General features: G+C 37.4%; 3 protein-coding genes across 3 annotated transcripts; all 3 read left to right on the plus strand.

Annotated features, from left to right (window-relative positions):
• The first annotated feature begins 1,996 nt into the window (after nt 1-1,996).
• LOC103926622 (ATPase 11, plasma membrane-type-like) lies at nt 1,997-5,838 on the plus strand. Its single transcript, XM_048580033.1, has 12 exons — nt 1,997-2,209; nt 2,579-2,701; nt 2,797-2,901; nt 2,983-3,292; nt 3,372-3,610; nt 3,725-3,757; nt 3,852-3,933; nt 4,085-4,246; nt 4,381-4,592; nt 4,764-4,946; nt 5,049-5,227; nt 5,509-5,838. The coding sequence occupies exons 1-12, from the start codon at nt 1,997-1,999 to the stop codon at nt 5,627-5,629; spliced, it is 1,962 nt and encodes a 653-aa protein (XP_048435990.1). The 3' UTR covers nt 5,630-5,838.
• A 9,909-nt stretch (nt 5,839-15,747) lies between these two features.
• LOC125475318 lies at nt 15,748-16,431 on the plus strand. Its single transcript, XM_048580034.1, has one exon. It carries the CDS (start codon nt 15,748-15,750, stop codon nt 16,429-16,431), a length of 684 nt encoding a protein of 227 aa, XP_048435991.1.
• A 1,547-nt stretch (nt 16,432-17,978) lies between these two features.
• On the plus strand, nt 17,979-21,518 carry LOC103926619 (nudix hydrolase 8). Its single transcript, XM_009335424.3, has 9 exons — nt 17,979-18,617; nt 19,028-19,323; nt 19,457-19,522; nt 19,765-19,902; nt 20,253-20,330; nt 20,441-20,491; nt 20,626-20,660; nt 20,908-21,016; nt 21,131-21,518. The coding sequence occupies exons 1-9, from the start codon at nt 18,467-18,469 to the stop codon at nt 21,335-21,337; spliced, it is 1,131 nt and encodes a 376-aa protein (XP_009333699.2). The 5' UTR covers nt 17,979-18,466; the 3' UTR covers nt 21,338-21,518.
• Nucleotides 21,519-22,586: the final 1,068 nt, after the last annotated feature.

A 22,586-nucleotide genomic window follows, 5' to 3' on the forward strand; every position in this document is an offset into this window, starting at 1 on the left:
CACAGCCAATGCATAGCCACTACACAGTCGCTGCATAACCGATGCATTGCTCATGCCTTGCCGTCGCACAACCACTGCATTGTTCGCTGCCATGCCATCGCTGCACTGCTTGCTGCCCTGCTGTTGCTGAACTGCTCTCTGCCATGCCGTCGCTGCACTGCTCGCTGCACAGCCATCACTGCACTGCTGCAAGGGAGTTGCTGGACTGCACGTACTGCCGCTGCTGCAAGGGAGTCGCTGAAATGCACACACTGCCGCAAGAGAGGTTGGTCATCGCAAGGGAGTGTGCTCGCTGCAAGGGAGGCTGCTCGCCCAAGGAAATAAGTCATTGGACTGCATGTACTGCCGCTGCTGCAAGGAAGTCGCTAGAGTGCATGTACTGTCGTTGCCTGTGAAGATGAGGACACATTGCTCCGCAGTGACGACAAGCTGTGTTGCCATTGTGAAGAGGAGGACACGCCGCTGCCTGCGAGGACGAGCTGATGTGACGACAAGTTGTGATGCAGCTATGAAGACAAGCTATGATATCGCTGCTGACTGCCACTGCTGCAGGTGCCACCTCTACACCCGCACCCCCTCTGGGACTGCATTGCCTCTGATGCACATTATGATTGCGACCACACCGTCTCTGCAACCGCACCGCCTTTGGGACTTTCTGCTCCACATTGCTTCTTGCCGCTTGCACGTCCTTGGAAGACATTGATGCATTGAAGGCATTGGAAGGCTTGCTCAAGGCTCAGCGGCATAACTCCAAAGACAGTCTCGGAGAAATGGCTTGATCCTGCATCGTCATCTTAAAGGTTCGAACCTCTACTTTTTTTTTTTTTTTATCTGACTGAACTCGAAGTTAAGAGTTCGATCTCCCTACATACCCTTATTTTGGGGAGGGATTAAGTCATCATGTAGTTCAAACATGTTTGTTTGTGTGTTTGTTTTTTTTTTTTTTTTTTTTTGGGTGTCCGAACTTTTGATTGAGTTGCTCTTTCGGGTTTTCAACTCAACATACTTTTTTTCTTTTCTTTTCTTTTTTCTCTTATGTGTGTGTCCTAACTTTTGCTTGAGTCGCCCTTTTAGGTTTTTAGCTCAAATGATTTTTTTTTTGGTGCCATACGTCATTTAGGCTCTTGCGGGCAAGGAGCTATTGTTGTCGCCTTTTTAGGCTCATACGAACCAGGAGCTTTGGTTGTCGCCTTTTATGCTTGTGCAGATGAGGAGCATTTGGTGTAGATTTGGTGCAATTTGCAGTTTCAGCTCGTCCAGGCGAAGAAAGTTTGATGTGAATTTGTCAAGCGATCTTGGAGAGGTGTTCCTCGCGGACTTCATTGCAAGGAGTCTTGATCGGTTGTTTGAAGAAGTCTTCAAGGAAGAAATCGCACATTGTGATGTGGATGAACGATCTTTGTATCAAAGTTTCATCATCTTTAAGTATTCCATGCCACTTTGGAGGTAGACGAGAGCTTCTTTGCCTCTTCCTTGATTCGTCAACTTATGGACAAGGATATGCTTCTTGCATGATTTTTTTTTTGAGTGACATGAGTCCATCCTTCAACTTCGCTTAGCTTGAGTAGCATGGTTTTGGAGCACACCCTCAGTGATCAAGGCGAAGATGTTGAGTCAAAAGAGCCACAAGTGACGGTGATATGGCTTGACTCTATCACATCATCAAGATCTAGGTCGATAACTCCTTCTTAGGTAAGCTTCATGATGAGATCCTTCAACACGAAGAACTTTTCCACCGGACGATTAATGACGTGGTGGTACTTGCAGTATCTTGGGTTGTCGGTGTGATTCATCTCTTATGGTCGTTTGCACTCGGGTAAATTGATCACCTTCTTATCGAGCAAGTCCTTCAACATAGCAGCCACATCGGAGTTGTAGAATGGGTAAGTCTTCTCCTCAAGCTCCTTCAAAGTGTGTTTAAGCCTTTCTTGGTCACGAAAAGCTTTAGTCCTTTTCACCTTGTCTCGTGTAGAGGTGATAATCTTGATCCTGTCGTATGGTTAAAAGGAAACTTCTTGTTTACAGAGAAAAATTGAACCCCATTATTCGATTATACCAACATTGGTTTGATGAGCACTTCCATTTGCAGGTCTTCGCCAAAGGTGTTGAAAAGGACACGGTTGTATTGATGGCTGCAAGAGCTTCAAGATTGGAAAATCAAGATGCTATTGATGCAGCAATTGTTGCCATGCTAGCTGATCCTAAGGAGGTAGTAGACTATATGACACAAAATGTTTATGTAGCTGTTAGGGTCCTAAATTTGAAGCTTTTCGAGAAAAATAGGACCTGATTAAGCGTTTCAAATTTCAATTTAGCATTCCACACAATTCCAATATCAGTGCTATTGTTGTACATAAGAAGTGCATAATTACACTATCGTATTACGCCAGGAAAAGAATGATGTTTCTGTGCAAAAATAGATATAGCACGTCACGTAATTTGGGAAGCTGTTAAATTTGAAACTTTTCGAGAAATTAGACATTTTTGTTCTCTACAGTTTCCAAACTTGCATATGCATTAATGTGTTTTCTTAACTAAAGCTTCCATGAGCTGAGTTTCTCTTTTGTCCATTTGTAAGGCTCGAGCGGGGATTACAGAAGTTCACTTCCTTCCATTCAATCCAACTGATAAAAGGACAGCACTTACATACATAGACACAACTGGTAACATGCACAGACTGAGCAAAGGTGCACCAGAGCAGGTACTTAATCTATCAATTTTAAATCTCTTGTTTCTTAGTCCTTCACATTTAAAAATGGCTTGAGTTTCAAAATAAATTTTCTGTGTAATTTGTAGATACTCAATTTGGCAAGCAACAAATCAGAAATTGAAAAAAGGGTACACACAGTAATTGAAAAATTCGCAGAGCGTGGACTTCGTTCCCTTGCTGTTGTGCAGCAGGTAATTAACAAGATTTTAACAACCACTCCTGGATGTATGCTTTTCTGAAGCATTATGGATGACAAGAGATATAATTTACAGGAAGTTCCTGCTGGTACGAAAGACAGTCCTGGTGGACCTTGGGAGTTCGTCGGTCTTCTTCCCCTATTTGATCCACCACGTCATGACAGTGCTGAAACAATTAGAAGAGCTCTAGATCTGGGTGTGCGTGTTAAAATGATTACAGGGGATCAACTGGCAATTGGAAAAGAAACTGGGAGACGACTTGGGATGGGCACAAACATGTATCCATCATCAGCATTGCTTGGTGAAAATAAGAATAGCATAGATGGAACTCTAGCAATTGATGAACTCATTGAGAATGCTGATGGTTTTGTTGGTGTATTTCCTGGTAATCCTGTTTGTTACAGCTTGCAACTTTTGCTAGTCAATTTTGCATTGCTTTTGTCTGATTTGATTCTTCATTGCAGAACATAAATTTGAGATCGTGCAGCGATTGCAAGGTAAGAAGCACATAGTCGGAATGACTGGTGATGGAGTCAATGATGCACCTGCATTGAAGAAAGCAGGCATAGGAATTGCTGTCGCCGATGCCACAGATGCAGCTTGTGGCGCATCTGATATAGTACTGACAGAACCTGATTTGAGTGTGATTATTAGTGCTGTTTTGACAAGCCGTGTGATCTTTCAAAGAATGAAGAATTACACAGTAAGGCGATCCTCTCCTCTTAATTCCTTTTGGAACTGAACCTGTAAGTGCGCCTGCTACTAAATTTTGGGGGTTGTTTTCCGTAACTGTGTTGATTTTGTTTTCCTTTTTCAGATATACGCGGTATCTATAACAATACGTATTGTGGTAAGTATCCCTCAATCTCTTTGATAAATAGATTACTTGACATCTAAGGACGCTGTAATGTGAGTTCTCATTTCTAACTGGGTTTGTTTTACAGCTAGGTTTCTTGTTGCTAGCGGTATTCTGGAAATTTGATTTCCCTCCTTTTATGGTCCTAATCATTGCGATTCTTAATGATGGTAAGCATTACTAATCTTTTACGTTCTATCATGTGTTGCTCTTGTCCGTAATAGGGTTTCTTGAGTGTGAATTCTCAGTTTCCTACTCATCTTTCATTTATTTCCCTTCTTGTTTCCAAAAATATTTCTGAAATTTTGAGCTATTTCCCAGGTAATATTATGACGATTTCCAAAGACAGGGTTAAGCCATCTCCAGTTCCTGACAGTTGGAAGCTGAGTGAAATCTTTGCAACCGGGATTGTGTTAGGCAGTTATCTTGCCGTTACCACAGTTATATTCTTCTCGATCATTTACGATACTAAATTTTTTCCGGTAATTGTTTCTTTTCTTAATTATGTGTTACTTCGTTCTGTTCTACTTTTGGCATAGATGAAATTGTTAGGAGCTCACATTTTGTACTTGATGACAATGATCAAGTTTTCACCTTCTCTCGTTCTCTCTTGCTGAAAAAATTCGGTGTAGAAGATATCTTCAACGAGAATCTCTATTATACCAATAAGACCCTCAATCCGGGAATGATTGCCAAGCTATCATCTGCTCTGTACCTTCAAGTTAGCACCATCAGCCAGGCTCTAATTTTTGTCACACGCTCCCGAGGATGGTCATTCCTGGAAGTACCTGGTCTGCTTCTTCTTAGTGCTTTTGTAATTGCTCAACTGGTAAGTGGTTTCATGCTGTTTCAATCGAATAGCATTCAATATTGTTTCATATTCATCAAATTCAACACATAGGAAGATGTTTATATACTTAGTTATGCTCAGAAACTTTAGTCTTTATATTAAACTAACATGTAATTCACATTTGAAAATAAAAAATTCTGATCCTTGCAGATTGCTACATTAATATCTGCTGTAGCAACATGGGAATTTGCTAGAATTCAAGCAATCGGCTGGAAATGGTGTGGTATCGTATGGATATACAACATTCTAATCTACATGCTACTTGATCCTGTCAAGATTTTTGTTCGATATGCACTCAGTGGGAGGGCTTGGAGTTTGGTATTAAACAAGAGAGTGAGTGAACTGAACCTTCCATCTCTTAACAATTTTGAACTTAAAACATTTTTTATTACACATTCTAACAGCATTGCAATGTACATCTGTATAATTTTGTAGACGGCTTTTAACACCCAAAAGGACTTTGGTAAAGAGTTCCGCGAGGCTGCATGGGCGGCAGAACAGCGGACGGTCCATGGCCTCCCATCTGTGGAGGCAAAGAACATTCCTGAGAGGCACACATTCAGGGATGTTAGCATCATGGCTGAAGAAGCCAGGAGACGTGCAGAGATTGCAAGGTTGGTTTTCCTTCTGAAGTTGGACGTTGATCACAAATCAATTGTATACAAGTTTACGAAAAGGACAAAAACGATAACATAAGTACTAATCTCTTGCCAGACATATACTTGTCTTTACAGACTGTGACTATGTATAATATAATAATAGCGATCCGGATTCTCAATTTGACAACATAAGATTGTTTGGCAAGAGAGCATTTCAGTAAATAATTCTTTACAATGTGTTTTGGCTGTGTTGTGTGTTGCCTAACTTTAAGTTTTGGTGTTTCCTATCAATGCAGACTAAGGGAGCTTCACACTTTGAAGGGGAAGGTCGAGTCCTTTGCACAGCTAAGGGGTTTGGACATCGAAACGAACCCAAATTACACCGAGTCATTTCTAATGTACTTCTGGCTACTCTAGTTTCCTTCCAATTGTTACCATTTTGATATTTCTTGCCCTTTTTGTTTTGTTTCCTTTCCTGTGTTCTTAATTATATTTTTACTTGTGTTGTATGGATTTGATGGACAGAAAGCTCTTATATGAAAATAAAATATAGGATAAAGTACAAAAAACTACCTCAACTATTGGTGTCCCGACACTTTCATACCTCATCTTTTAAAATTGACAATGTCATACCTCATCTTACGAATTTGTGTCAATGTTATACCTTCCGTTAGCTTGGCGTGAATTTCTCAGTTAAATGCTGACGTGTCATGATTCAGGGCCCACTTTTTATTAAAAAAAAATTAATAAAATACTATTAAAAACTAAAAAAAAATCATTTAATATTTTTTAAATATTAAAATAATAAAGAAAAGTTTAAAAAAAAAAAAAAACCTTCATCCCTTCCCACCCTCCTCCCCCCCCCCCCGCATCCTTCTTTTTCTCCCCCATCCCCCCCACCCCACCCCCTGCTGTAAACCTGTAACCCAGAAAACAAAAGAAGAAAAAATAAAAATAAAAAATAAACTTTATCCCTTCCCACCCTTCCCCCCCCCCCCCCAACGTCCTTCTTTCTTCTCCCTCATCCCCCCTGCTGCAAGCCTGCAACCCAGAAAACAAAAGAAGAAAAAGAAAAAAAAAAAAAAAAAACTTTATCCCTTCCCACCCTTCCCCCCCCTCGCGCGTCCTTCTTTCTTCTCCCCCATCCCCCCCCCCCACCCGAGCCCCTACCTGCAACCCAAAAAAAAAAAAAAAAAAAAAAAAATCTCAGTTCGTCTTCCCCTCGCATCCACCCTCGGCACCCACCCACCCCTCGCGGAATCGGCGAACGGGATCTGGGTTTTTTTTTTTTTTTTCTTCTTCTTCTTCCTCCTCCTTCTTTTGCTTTCTGGTTTGGCAAGGGGTTGGATTTGTTTTTTTTTTTGGGGGGGGGGGGACGAACTAGGTTTGTTTTTTTTGGGGGGAGGGACGAACTGGGTTGGGGTTTTTTTCTTCTTCTTCTTCTTCTTCTTCTTCTTCTTCGGGGGGTTGGGGCAAATATTTTTTTTTTTTGGTTGAATCACGCAGGGAAGAAGAAGATGGGGAGAGAGAGAAGGGGGGAGGGGGGTGGATGGGAAGGTTTTGATTTTTTTCATTTTTTTTTGTTTCAATTTTTATTTATTATTTTAATATTTAAAATATTAAACGATTTTTTTTTAATTTTTTTTTAATTTTTTTAATTTTTAATAGAAAGTGAGGTCTGGATCAAGCCACGTCAGCATGTAACTGACAAATTAACGGCAGGCTAACGGAAGGTATAACATTGGCACAAATTCGTAAGATGAGGTATGAAAGTGTCATGACACCAATAATTGAGGTAGTTTTTTGTACTTTACCCTAAAATATATCAATAAAAGTTTGTATTCTCAATTTCCTACTCAATTTCCGGGAACATTTGTATATATGTATGTACTAATCGTATTGTTAACCGCCTCGTTAAGCCTCACCTATGAGGTGGTCAATAACGTGGTTGGTAAATGTGATACAAATAGAAAAACTAAAAAAATTAATTTAGTGTGCATGAGGGAGTTGAGTATGGGAAAATTGTTGAGTAAATATATTTTTTTTTTAACAAATGACGGACAATCTACACTAAATATTTTATATGGTCTCTCTTTCCTTCGAAATTCCATACTTTCCAAAAATATCTAACAAGCTAACAGGCTCTTTAGTGTATTTATTTATTTATTTTTTTTTTGAACTGCAGCTCTTTAGTATTTTAAGGATCATTGTATTCATTAATGAAAATATATGACATTGGTTTCAGACCTATACATGTTAGAAATGTGCCGTAAAGGCCAGTCATGAGATGATACTTTACAACATTTCACCTATTAACCTAATGGCAATGATTATTTGTTTAAAGCCATCTTATTAAATGTTATACGCCTAAACAATAAATCCAGAAAATGTGTAATAAAATGAATGTAATCTTAAGAAGTTTGATTCAGGAGACCTTTCTTTTTCATACACATATCCTCAACATTCCTAATCATAGGATTCCCAATTGAGCACTGACAATCTGGTAAGACTAGCACATACTATGTCTACTCTCAATAGAAAGTGATTGGTCTTGAGTCATTAGTGTGAAAGGCACCAAGGTAAGTATGTAGGTGCTCCAATCGTACTAATTTTACCATAAGGGAAGCCTTATAGTCACTTTGTTCCGAAATAACACTTTTTATGCTTTAAGGATATTCGAGAGAACTATTACCATATTGAAACCACAGTAAAAAATGGAGTATAATTCATTTACATAACTTCCTACGAATATGGCCAGAAGTGTATTCTAGAAAAGATGGAATGCCTCCTGAATGGTTATGATGTTTGAATGGATTGTACATCACAACCATTTGCATCGTAGAGACCCACTATGTGGCCGATTAGAAGTCCAAGATTCCAAAGGAACTTTTGTTGTGGCACGAACATCTAGGACTTCCAGGTTGATAGATGATGCACCATATAGGACATCTCCTTACCAGCATATAAGACATCATACCTTGCCAAGCAATGATCACCGATCTTTATTGGGCAAGAAAATAACTACCCAGCTACTAAGATACTTACTAGCCAAGTTAATTACTCGCCTATGTACTATAACGATCCTTATGAATCCCTTATCTTTTCTACAATGGATTCAAGAGAATATTTGTTGACCAATCCAACCAATATGCCGACCATTTAATTAATTTATGGTTGCGATGATGTATCAACATATTGGTCGCATGTTTGTCCCACTCAATGCTACTTTATTAGACTCTTGACACCAATTATTAGGTTGTGGGCTCACCACCCCGATTATCTATGAAGTCTAGAAACTTGATAATGTCACAAAGTTTACATCGACAAATTCAATGGTTATTGCATTTCCCTTGGGTACATAAGTTGAACTTTTGATTCCTTATGTTCACACCCAAATAGTCTAGTAGAAAACGATCATAAACACCCTTTAAATGATCGTACAGACCTTGGTAATGAGCACATTAAACTTCTGGTTTTTCTGTGTAGGGCTATGTAATATTGCATGCAGCCATGTTGGTCTGCCTAAGGCCCATTGCCACTAAACCATTTATAGCGTTACAGTTGGTTACTTGGTATGAACCTAAGCTTCATACTTACACATTTAGGTGTGCATTTTATGTACCAAACTGCGCCGCTGCAACGTACCAATATAGGTCTTCAAAGAAAAATGTGAATCTTTGTCGATTATGATTCTCCTTTGTACTAGCTCTTTAAAGCCATTGTAAATGATCTCCTTATCGCTTATTTGCTAGTCGTCACTTCAATTAGACAGTATTCCCATCGTTATGGTGAAACAAGAACGTCAATGTTCCTGAAGAATAGTGCGAATTTGCGTGGACAGTGTCAACTATGTCTTATCTTGATCCCCGGACCGCTGAAGTATGATAGCCAAGTGTAATGAATTCTAGCTTTCATAATGTTGCCCTAGACACATTCCTCTAATCTAGCTAAAGTGACGAGATTATATACTAGCTGCAAACATGTTTGCAAAAGTAGACGTACCTAACGGACGTCGAGTTAACATCTCTGAAAAGTGTGCCAGCCTAGAAGGACTGCTTGGCAGCCCTTGTTGGACAATCTAATACATCGATGGATTGCTGATTAGTCTGTCTTTGACCTGAAGCACGACAGGTCATTAGGTTTGTAAGATTTATTTCCCTAGAAGAGGAAGGACACGACATAAAAATGAATCCATACTCAATCGTTGTCTCAATCATTTTCATCTTATGAGATTAATCCGTATTACTCCTGAGAGTGGAAGTTCTTGGTCCAGTATGCTAGTTTGGGTGAGATATGGAATTGAAATAAGATTACCATCAATGATGTTTCACTTATATAGTAGCTACCGAAATAAATGAAAAGCAACAATATCAAACTGCGTTCCATAGATTAGTGGCAATATGGAACTGATTGGCCAACTGAAAACAATCCATTAGATTTCTTGACTAAGTGGAAAGTGTTTGGGCTAGTAATTTCGATACCATCCAACACAAAGGGAACCATAATGAGATACATGAAATAGTGTGATATAATGCTGCCTTATGGCACAAGGCTTCTCTCATGCGTCTTCGATTGATTGTAGGTTATAAACGTGGTTGTAACATATCTTTGTTATCATGACACGAAATCTACATGTAAGTTCCTAGAGAATCACATAAATTAGTTCAAAGATTTCTAGACCACATAACACCTCTCGATTTAGATGAGGCTTTCACTATATGGATGCAAAACAACCTATAGGGATGTGGTATACCCATTCAAGTGAATATTTAATCAATTAGGGGTATATGCCCCTGCGTGTATAAAATCGAAATTGCTAAAGTTGCAGTTCATATCAAAGACATAAATCTTACTTAGACTCATGCGAAGCTTGAAAAAACTGCCTTGCACCTGAAGTCAAGACTTTGAAATGAAAGATCTTGGAAAACTCGAGCATAGTGTTGATGGTATTCTAGTCCACCAATCGAACTACACCAAGAAGGTGTTACTTCCGAGTATACCCCTAATTGCTCGTATGCTAGATGAAATTGAGACCTTTGCGAGGTTATGGAGCCTAAAGTTCCATATCTAAATGCAATTAGCCTTTATTGTACTTAGCTCAAAGCACTAGATCAAACATCTCTATTGTCGATAATTTTTTGGCATAAGTAGCATTATGCCTATGTGCCACCATCAAATTGGTGTTAAGGACGTTTTTCCATTATTACGATTTGGGGTTATTCTAACCTTATGCATCTTAGAATGAATCACACCTATTTGGTTCCCGAAAAAATGCATACCTTATGGGATACGCTAACACGAACTATTTGTATGACCCTCGCACATTTTCAAATGAGTTATGTCTTTACTGTTAGGAACACCGCAATACCTTGGTGGTCAACCAAATAGACGTTAGTTGCAAAATCTTCGAATCGTTCTAAGACTCACTGTGCCACACTACGCCACACATGAGAAATGTGAAAACTATGTCGCATGTATCAACTAAATCATAACATGATACATCCAAGAAGTCAACGCTAAGTATATTGTGTCTACATCAGCAAAGCATTAGGAGTAGGGCTGGGCAAACGGGTCTTGGACTCGTGGGTAAGGGCGGGTAATAACAGTTTTAAGCAAGTTCAGGGCAGGTCCATATTTTTCTACACTTAAAACGGTACGGGGTAGGTCGATTCCTAGTAAACAGCAGCGCAGGGAGGTCCTAATTTCTGATGACACGAGCCCCCCACCTGGACTGTATCCACCATCTAATACTGGAGATTAAATCTATACCGTCCAAACATCTCACACTCACAGGGGTCTTAGAGTTTGTAGTTCACTCTTAGACTTTCTCGAAGACTCTCCCAAACTCGGATGAATCTTTTGTCTTCAGTCATCCTTTTCGCATCTTGATCACGAATTTGATTCTCACTCTCCTTCCTCTCGATCTCTCTATCCTAGAGTCCATAATGACTTTCATCCCTCTCGAACCTCGATAGTTGAGCTTCATCCCTCAACTTCTCTGAAGTCGACTCCAAATCTCCGACCACCACCATCTTCTCCTCTCAACTTCGACCACTACCTCACGATCCTAACCAATCCATCTCGAAGCTAAATCTTCAAACAAAAGGTATTCAATTTTAGCCTTCAGGGATTTAAGGAATTTGGGTTTTTCTAGAATTAGGGATTTTGAATTTTTTGTTTTTTTTTTTTGGTTAATTAATATCGTACTTTGGGTCTGGACCTGGATTTTTGCATTTGCAAGCTCATTAAACTGGGGAGTTTTAATTACCAATTATTGTATAACTATAACATGCACTCGATTAGGAACAAATGGGTAGATTACAACAATCTTCTATCAATTTTCAAAGGGTTTGCAAGCACTGATTAGGAACGACGGGTAGGTAAACTACCAATTCTTGTATAATATGCACTGGTGGGTTACTCAATCTCTTTCCAATTTGTGTAACTCTAGAGAAATCAATTTGTTGCATTTCCAAAACCAGGATGCTGTTGTAATTCAACCCTTTGAGTTTACCAATGTAGTTAAGTTGTTTATTGTTTTGCTGCTTGAAAAGTCTAGTCTTGTTTTATAATTTGCTGACTCATTTGATTCTCTTTGTAAGTTAGGTAAGGTAGTTTTGTGATTTGTTTGTATTTGAAACTTGATTAGTCTATTATTATGCTTAAGATCGAATGAGAAAACTGAGTTATTGCTGCTGTGCTTGGCAAGGTTTTACAAAGGAGGAATGCTATTGCCTAATTCCTAAATAAATGATACAATAATTTGTTTTTGAAAAAAAAAAAAGAAATGGATCCAACCCAAACCGGCCCGTTTCAAATGGGCCGGGTTAGGTCCAGTTCCAAGAATTAGAATTGCTAACCCGTCCGGCCCGCCTCGTTTCAATTTCAAACTGGTCAGATTGGGTTCCTCCAAATTTGGGCCCAGCCCAGCCCATGCCCCCCTAATCTGGAGATTGAAGTCAAGCATTCAGATCTCAGACAACCTTGCCAGCCTCTTCACGACGTCACTACCAAAGTTTACCTTCCAGAAGCTTGTCCGAGGAATTGGTGCGTAACTATTCATTTGCAATGCTTGTAGCTCTCATTTCTAAGTTTTGTTAAGACTCAGTAGAGTATCCAAAAGTATACTCACTTGTTAAAATTAGGAGCATTTTTCCTACTCGGTTTTTGCTACCTTACTAGGATTTAATGTGATCATACTTTTGTGAGTTTTCTATTTGCGTCCAAAAGACATATAGCTTTGAATTAATGCAAACTTCTCACATTTTTCCTTAGACTATGGGTTCTTCTGCTGGGTTTTGCCATATCAAGTCTTGTGATTTACTACTAATGCATTCTTTCGTTTAATTTGAGACTCACATTCACTTATTGTGCAGAGGACTTCATCAATTAAACTCACTTCATTGCTGAAGACCTGATGCTATATTTTGTTTGAGTATTTACACACTCAAGGAGAGTGTTGCACTCTTAATTTAGCTAAGAATGTGATTGTGTAAATCCTACTGGGATTCTATAGTATCTTTTAGATAGTGTCGTATTTCATTGTAATACCTAAAAGGTAAGGAAATTACCTTTCCTACTATTATAAATAAAAGCGCAACGAGGTGAGAAACACTTCTTAGACCATCTCCAAATGAGATGTTAACTCATAAGTGGAATGATATGTAATCAAATTTGAAAGTAGGAGCAAGCTCCAACTGATATGTCAATCCTATGTGAATTGACATATGAGTTTTCATATGTCAAATTTGACATATTAAGGGTGATGCCAAATAATTTTTAATTATTTTATTGTGTAGGTCCATTAATGCACCAATTATAGATCTTCAAAATTTATTTTAATTGATTTCTTTTTAAAATGGGTCATACAAATATCATTTATAACAAAAAAAAAAAATAAAACATATCGGTTGGTAAAAGAAAAAATCTGACATTGCCACAAATTAACATTTGATATTTATCTTTTGACATCTTCATTGGAGATTTTCTCTCCCTTGACGCCGAATCCACTCTCTAGAATTCTTTAGTTAAATAAGCCTACAAGAGAATTATTTTTTGTAAAACTTTTTCTTTAATTTAATTTAATTTTTAGTTTACGTGCTAATAAAGTTGAGAAAAAATGAAAAAGTTAAAATGAGAAAACAATTGATAAAATTACTAACATCTTCCTTTTCCTTATGCTAGAATATGAGCGTCCATTATCTTTATATATAAAGCCAACAATCCTTTTTAGGGTCACAAGTTTCACCAAAAAATTTTGAACAAAAATGCCCCCAAAGCAAAAAATTTCAAAAGCAGCCCAAAATAATGCATCAAATAATGTAGAGGTATTTCATCATTTTAATAGTGTTTTTTTTAATAATTAATTCTTTTTGTATAGTTGTTTTTATTTTATTTTTATTTTTATAATTAGTACCTCACAATAGGCTAGCAATAATATAATTCAATCAGTTGGTCATTAAATATTATTTTCTCTATTTTTAAACACGTTCAAAACATCTTAAGAGGCATGTAATGCCGGTTATAAAAAAAAGGTCTTTCGCACACGTATAATAATATAATTAAATTAGTTGTCAAATGATTGTTTTATTTTTTTGAACAAACGATATTATTTACACTAAGGGGAAGAGGGATGGGCTTAGCCTCACAATGGACTAGCAATAATGTGATTCAATCAATTGTTTATTTAATATTATTTTCTCTATTTTTAAACACGTTTAAAACATCTTAAGAGGCGTGTAATGCCGGTTATAATAAACAGGCCATTGTGAACTGTGAAAATAATATGAACAGGCCATTTCACAAAGATGTCCCTCAAATTCACGAGAAATTTTTTATTGTGATGGATACGGGTGGTACACCACGTGCTTGTAAAGGAAAGCCACTCTGAAAGTAAGTTTGTTTTTCCTACCTACTGAAAGTAAATCATCACATGTTTATCAAATGAAGAAAGCAAATCATCAAATGTTTATCAAATGAAGAGAGTAAATCATCACAAGTTGATGGTTAACTATTAAATCTTTAATTTTTTATATTTTAATTAAAAATATATCGATTAAAAGTACCAGATACTCTAAAGCATCTAAAAAAAGTCTTTTGTAATTTTCTTGTATTTTTTCGTTTTGAATTTTATCCCTTTTCTCACATTACATTAATCAATCACTTGTTTTTTTTTTTAATACGTTACTCTAGCAATTGTTAACTTTTCTCCACGATGTCATCGTGCGTAATATCAATATTATAAGTAACAATATTGACGACTCACCAAATACTCTACAATCAAAAGTTATTAACAAATCAATAGGCAGAGTTGACGAACTGAATATGGTAGAAAAATGATTCAGTTGTAAAAATAGGGGTAATACTTTTGATTATGATTGCTTGAGGAGCATTTTGATAAACAAGCCTTTATAGTAACATGTTTTATACACATTTAGGGTATGTCTTGCAAAACAATTTTTCGTTTTTCAAATACAAAAATAGGTGAAATACGTTTGGCATACTGTTTTGTGAAACTAAACTCTAAAAAACAAAAAACAAAACAAACAGCATTTAGCCTAAGTTTTGTAGAACATTGAATTAATGTTTCCTCTGTATTTTAAAATCAGCTTTCAAAATAATAGAAAATAAAAGATACATTATAAAACAAAGTTAGAGTTTAAATAAAAATAAAATCATGTATGCTACCAACATCGCTGCCACCACATTCTCCATCGTCTTAATATCACCACCACCACCACAAGCAACATCTTTGACACCACCACCTCCCACTACCATCGTCGCCACTACCATATGCTCCACCACCATCACCCTAGCCACCATGACCACCATCGTCCCACCATCACCACAATCGACATATCTCCACTGTCTCACCATGACCACCACCACCTGTACCTTCGCCGCCATCATCACCTCCATCACTAACATCACCACCACCATATTATCCACTATCATCACCCAGCCATCATGGCCATCACTACCTCTACTGCCTCACCATTTCGGTCGTCACTATGACCATCACCACTAACACCACATTCTTCATCCCGTCACCCTCACCATGGCCACACAACCTCACCATCTACACTAGCATCATCCCCACCTCTCAACCACCATTTTCACAGTCATCGCTAATAAGTATTGTTAACACAACCATCCCCTTACAACATTGCAGCTGCCGCCGCCACTGCCACCACCACTCCCTCTACTTCCTCAACCGTTGCCCTCTACCCTGCTATTGCGACCACCTATATGTCACTATTATTAACATCCTTATTCTCACCACTACTCCTACCAGCACCACTCTCGTCTCAACCACACCATCCTTAACACCACCCCCACAATTACTACCAAACATAAATTTATATATATAGGACATTTGTTAATTGTTAAATAACACTTATTTTTAGTTGTAAATTTGCTAAGGATGTTTGGGGTCAAATTCGTGACCTTGCAAGTTCTGTTTTGAATAGTTGGTTGAACCAATTAAATACTAGTGAAACTGAAAGCCTTTTAGCCTTAAGCAAAACTTTAGTAATATGCTGGCAGATTTGAATGAAATGAACAATTTAGTTTTCAAAGGATTAAGAGCTCATCCAGCTAAAGTACCTATGATTGCTGCTGTTGTTGGACAAGATTTATTTAAAGCCAATTACATGACAGGAAAAAGGAGATTCTGTTTGAAAGAGAGGACTATTAAGTGGAAAGCTCCAATAGAAGGCACTTTGAAGATCAACTTTGATGGCTCGGTGGCTAGAGGTTCAGCTGCTGGAGGATTTGTCATTCGATACTCTGTTGGAAGGCCAATTGTTACTCGAACTCACAATCTCGGATCAAATACTATTGCTGTTGTTGAGGCTCTTGCTCTTAGGGATGTTCTTCTTTTTGCAAAACAGAGAAATATCAAGGATGTGGTAGTTGAAGGTGACTCCAAATCGGCTATAAATGGGATTCTCGACCGTTGCAAGATCCTTTGGAGGCTCAGAACTATCTTTGAAGACATCAAATGGCTGGGGACCTCCTTTGATTCTATTCAGTGGCAACATGTTTATATAGAATCCAACTTCCTCACAAATGCTATTAAATCCATTGGTCACAATGTTGACAACATTTGTAGTTGGGATGGGTTGCTTCCTAGTGAGGCTCGCCAAGCATTTGAATTACTGTATGGGATTCGGGTGCTTCCGGGGATTCTTTTTATCTTAATAAAGTTTCTTTCATAGCAAACATTTGGTACTAGACGCGTTATCAATGTTTTCATTCTCTAAAATCATTCTCGAACTAAACTACCAAATGCATTCTCAAATTGCAAAAATGCAAGATCCTATTTGTCCTTTTTGTTTTACAAAACAATTTTTCAAAAATCATTGTGTAAAACGTTACCAAATGAACCGTTAAATTTGTCCAAAAAAAAAAAAAAAAAAAAATCCTCTGTAGCCTCTCTGTGAAGATATGAAATGTAGTAAAAACATCATTTTTACCCAATCTTCTTCAACTTTAATTTTAGTTACTCACATGTTTGATTGTTTTAGCTAGGGTACGCATATGTAGAACTTAAAGGTTAAGTTTTCTAGTTTGACATTGAGTAGTCGTTATAAATTTGCATTTCCACATGTGCTAATTTGGAACCTTTAAATGATCATTTTATACATTTTTAACAAAAATTATTATTATTATTATTATTATTTAGGAGAGGGGGAGAATTCAAAACTATTACATTAAATTTAGAGAATGGAGGTTTCGAACTCGGGACACATAGGTAAAAGCCCAACACCCTATCCACTAGAATATTGGACATCATGCATAATTTAACACACTTAATAATCAACCCTTAGTATTACGGTCTAATAATATTCATCTTCACTGATAAGTGAAAAGTCTTAGGTTCGATTCTCACCAAAAGCGAATTTGAACCACATTATTGCTAGCCCATTGTAAGATTAAGACCACCCCTCCCCTTAGTGTAGATAATATCGATTGTTCAAAAAAAAATAATAATAATCAACCCTGTAAATATATGATATCAAAGTGGAATAAAATTGAGTGGAAAAGAAAAAATTCCAACACCACTTGGGATAAGATAAGATCTTCCTCCTAAATCGACATATTGCCATGTTCAAATTTTCTCCCTCTTTATAGTGTAGATTTTTATTTTAATACAAGTGGTATTGCTACTTTAATTTACACTAAATGAAGAATTTGAACTCGAAACACCATGAGTTAAAGACAACTCTAACCATCAGGGCAGTCTATCAATATGAATTAAAGTAAGGGATTTAACTATAGTACACATATTTTGACATTCGCTTTGTAGAAATGATCTTTATAGTAATGCCAACATAATATGACATATCAATATTATATAATAACGACATAATAAACACTAATCAATTATGCAAACAATGTCAAAATATATTATGATAGCTAATGCGTAATAACATTATCGCTTGTCATCAAGAAAAATAAACGAAGGCATGACCGTTCTGATTTTTCATAGTTCGGTCCCTCAATTATAATGTGCGTGAACCATACACTTGTTTCAAACCATGGGCGTGGGTGACCGGGACCCGTACAGGGGTGCCTACCTGACTATTTCGCTTTCTCACCACACATATAATATATAAAATATATCAATTATACGATTCACATTTCTTTTTTTAATTAATACTTGATATGGTGTCATTTCACACCACAAAAATTAGGAAACACGTCCACGTAGGCACTTTAACCTTGATTTTTTCAGATAAGATTCATGCAATAAACAAGGCTTTAATTTATTGGCTGTCCTCACTTTGATTTGTTCCACTTTCAGTCTTCATCTGTTTGTCTCTCTCCTTTGGCAATCTCCTAGTCCTCAACGCGTTTAATGAATTTTCTAATTACTTTTTTGAAATTTTAGTTGCTTCCCTCGTTTTCTCCATTGAAAACCTGGCATAAAATATTTGATATTCTTTTGAGCTGATCATTCTCACATATTTTAAAACGACTACGTTAGAAGATCATGTTTAGTGCTAAAGTGCTTGCTTAATTGTCTCTCATTGCCTGTTCTGGCAATCTGTACTCTGCTGTGCAAGCGAACAAATTCTAGTTCACTCCGAGCCGGCGTCGAATATTATGAGAATTTTTTTTTTTTTTTTTTATGATTAATTAATGTTGATTAGTCCAGGTTGAAGGTGGTGTTATATTTAAGATCATTTGGTTTTATTGGATGGTACAGCTGTGGTTAGTTTAAGGTCGTTAGGATTTTGGCTATCCCTAATGGAGATGAGTTTGTTTGAATCGAAGTCTATGTCTGTATCTGTATCTGAGATGGTTCAGATGGGAAGAAGATTGTATTTGAACCCGTTTTCGAGTTCCCGGCACATACCAGCTGCTGTTAAATTCTCTCCACACTTGTGTTCTTGCACAGGTAAGTGTTTTCAGACCATAATATGGATACAGGATTAGAAGCTTCTAAAATTTTATTTCGTTCCGCAACATTACTTGAACGGAAGTGATTTCCGCACTCCATTTTCTCTCCTGCAATCTCTCTGTTTCTCTAGCCCTTCGATTGAATAAACGAAAAGATAATCAAGAGATAGAAACAAGGGGAAGAGAGCAGAAGGAGAAAATGGGAGCATGAATATCACTACCCTACTTGGAATTCATTTTCCTTTTAAAAAGAAAGTTGGAAATTTATCTTAGTGCTTGAACTACATTTTAAGTTCATCTGTAGAAAGTTTCTTTCTTTCTGTTTTTTTTTTTTTTTTTTTTTTTTTTTTTTTTTTTTTTTTTTTACTGAATGATTAATTTCTTCTGTTTTCTCCATTTTTTTCCCAGGGTTCGGTCTCAAAGCTTGTTATTCTTCTGAGCCTTCTAGTTCAAGCAATAGGTATCTGTCAGTTAACGCTATTGGATCAGTTGGTGGAGATAAACTTGCAGCTGATACTCGTTTGTTTCAAATAATTAATGGAACGAATGGCTCAAGACCGAATCTGTATTCTACAGAGATAAGGGTACTTGATGCTTTTGATGATGAGTATGGCGGAGTTATCGTTGATCCAGAACGATTACCAGAAAACCCAAATGCCTTTGCTTGTATCCTACATTCCTCACTCTCGCGTTGGAAAATGGAGGTATTTACAAACTTTAGTCATTGAAGGCCTTTGATTTCCTGATCCCTTGTTTTAAATGATCATTGATCTTCACAATTGATTCAAATTTTCATACTTGTTCATTTCCTGTGAAATAATTTGCATTTGACTGCAGGGAAAGAAGGGAATTTGGCTAAAGCTGCCGGTAGAAAAAGCTGAGCTTGTTCCGGTTGCTGTTAAGGTAACTTTTCTACACATGACTTTGAGATATGGATCTGTTCTTTCTTGAGCTGAACGTGAATGAGAAATGGGATTTGATCCTTTTTCTATCTGGAATGGATTGCACAAAAGTTAACAGAACAAGTAAAACACAGAAAGAATGTCTTAGCATCATCGAGTGCTAAAAATGCCATTTCTTCCTTTTACTTTGATCGTTACTAAGTGTTGCAGTCTGTATCTCTGAGATAAGCCGTTTGGTTGCAGGAAGGCTTCCAATACCACCATGCTGAACGAGGTTATGTGATGTTGACATACTGGATCCCGGAAGGACCTTGCATGCTTCCTGCCAATGCATCACATCAAGTAGGGGTTGGAGGATTCGTCATCAATGACAATAATGAGGTATAACATCCTTTGTTAACAGTAGAAGGATCAAGCTACTTAAATTGTTGCATCAGATATCCTTTTTCAGTTTAGGCTTTCATTATAAAACTGGCCAATTTCCTTGACTTTTATTTCAAAATCATAAAATAGTGTTTTACTTAATCGTATGCCTTCGGTAATCAGAATGCTAAGCAAGAAAACTACATACATAATCTTGTCATAAACAACCTAAATTGGCATCACTTCACCCCAATCTAATATGCGTCTAATATTAATTTGCGCCCCACAAATCCTATAGCTCATTGGCCTTTATAAATTTGCTCAGGTCCTCTGATTGAATCCGGTACTAACAAAATAATGACTTGCAGGTTCTTGTCGTACAAGAGAAATATTGTTCTCCGACATGCGAAGGCTTTTGGAAATTACCTACCGGCTTCATCCTTGAGGTAGGTTATCCAATTTTGGAGTACCTTGACCACAGTTCTTTTAACTTTCACTATGTTCAGCAGAGGCTTTAGTTCTTCGTCACCTTATTTATTTCTTCCCTTGGAATCAGTCAGAGGAGATATTCGCAGGAGCTGTGAGAGAAGTTAAGGAGGAAACCGGGGTAAGAATTTGTCAATTGATATAATGATATCTGTTCTAACATTCTATTCCATCTAGATCGTACTAATTTAGTCTTTTAGAATAGTTTAGAATATTCTTCTAAATAATGCTAGTTGCAATTTGTTTTTATCGCAGATTGATACCGAGTTCGTTGAAGTTATAGCGTTCAGGTAATAGTTATGTGTAATTGCTAATTTTCTGATCAAAGGTGAACAAAACTAGGATCCAACATTTAGTGTCGCTAATTTTTCTATCGCAGTCAGCATTGTTTAGAATGAATGCTGCATATTTCTGAGCGTAAAGTGTTCATACGTAAAGAAGTTGAAACCAGTGCTATGGGACACTTCATATAAATTCGGATTACTAATTTTCTACAACAGCAAGTATCTAATAGTTTTGTTTAACATTTAACTCCAGGCATGCTCACAATGTAGCTTTTGAAAAGTCAGATTTGTTCTTCATCTGCATGTTACGACCGCTATCAACTGAGATTATAGTTGATGATCTTGAAATTCAAGCAGCCAAGGTAAATATTTGCACTCAAAGAATACAAGCTTATGCAGACTCAACTAGGTTTTTTTTCGCATTGCTGGATTTTACGATTTTCTCTAACTTGTGGCGTCTTCAATTCCTTGTGCAGTGGATGCCCCTAGATGAATTTGTCGAGCAACCACTGATACAAGAAGATTCCATGTTCAAGAAGGTCATTTCTATATGCATTGCGCGGCTGGGGAAGCATTACTGCGGTTTATCTTCTCATCAAGTGGTCTCCAAATTTGATGGCAGGTTGTCTTCCTTGTACTATAACGTTGTTGACACTCAAGATTCCAACTGTTCAACCTGTTGAAAGAAGGCCTGCTCAATCTCAGTACTGCCCAAAAATCTCAGTAATGCAACTAGTTGGGCATCATTATTGTAACAAAGTTTCAAACAAATGCTTCTTCATTTTTTTTCTTTAGTTTTCTGATGTATATAGAAAATGTCTTCTAACTAAATAAAATGCCTAACCCCCAAATGTTACTAAAAAATATTTGTAATTGGTTTTCTTCTTAAGTTCATGTATCTGTAGCGTTTGTATGTGACAAAAACAAATGAAAAAACCCTTCATTTGGTGTTGGGAGACAATTTTTTTTATTTTTTTTAATTTTTTTTTAACAAACGATATTATCTACACTAAGAGGGTGGGTGTGATAATCTATCCCTAACTTTATGATTTTTTTAATTTTTAAATGAGTGAATTGACGAAAATGCCCTAAAGGCTAGATTGTTGACTTTCGTTGACCGCCTTTCGTGACACGTATGAGTTATTATTTTCCCGTACTCTCGAAGTTCTCAACGGGACAATCGCTTAAGCGTAATTTGAATCGAAACCGAAGTTATGATAGGGGTTTTATGAAACTACAAATCTGAAAAGTACTTTTGTAAAAATTACTATTTATTATTTTACATATCTCTCATAGTTATTATTATTATTATGTTATTATTGGTTGAGAGAAATGAAGGAAAGGAGAATGATGAACGGAGGAAAGAAGAAAAGTAGGTGCTGCTGCCCAATCAGAGGAGAAAGGAAGAGAGTGAGACCCAATCGGAAAGGAGGAGAGGATGAAAGACCAACCAATCAGAAAGCAAAGAAAGGAAAGAAACTACCCAATCAAAAGAGAGGAAATTAGGGGAAAGGAGGAAGCAAAGAAGGAGAGGAACCAACCGGGTTCCCTTCGACCCACGACTCGGTTATGACCGGTGAGTTTCTCCAGCCAAAATCATTGTTTTTTCGATGAATTGGGCCAATCCATCACTCCCAATCATCATCTCGGCCCTTCCTCTACCATTTCCACACCAAATTTGAGGAGATTGGGTTCAAAATTGAGGAAAATTACACCAGTGGGTGCGACGAGCTTCGAGGCTGCGATCCATCAAATTTGAAGGTAACTCCGCCAACCACCACCACTAATAGACTCCCTTAAACCCCAGGAACAAAGCCCAAACAACTATAGGGGCAGCGGAGCACCGGAGGTGACAGATTGAAGCTCACCCATTCTAGGGTTCTAGCGGGTTCATGGAAATTTGAGGTGTTTCTCGGCTAAATTGGACTTGGC

Source organism: the organism of the source record quoted next, unplaced genomic scaffold (assembly GCF_019419815.1).
Source record: "Pyrus x bretschneideri cultivar Hongxiangsu unplaced genomic scaffold, Pyrus_bretschneideri_v1 Contig14, whole genome shotgun sequence".
Lineage (NCBI taxonomy): Eukaryota > Viridiplantae > Streptophyta > Magnoliopsida > Rosales > Rosaceae > Pyrus > Pyrus x bretschneideri.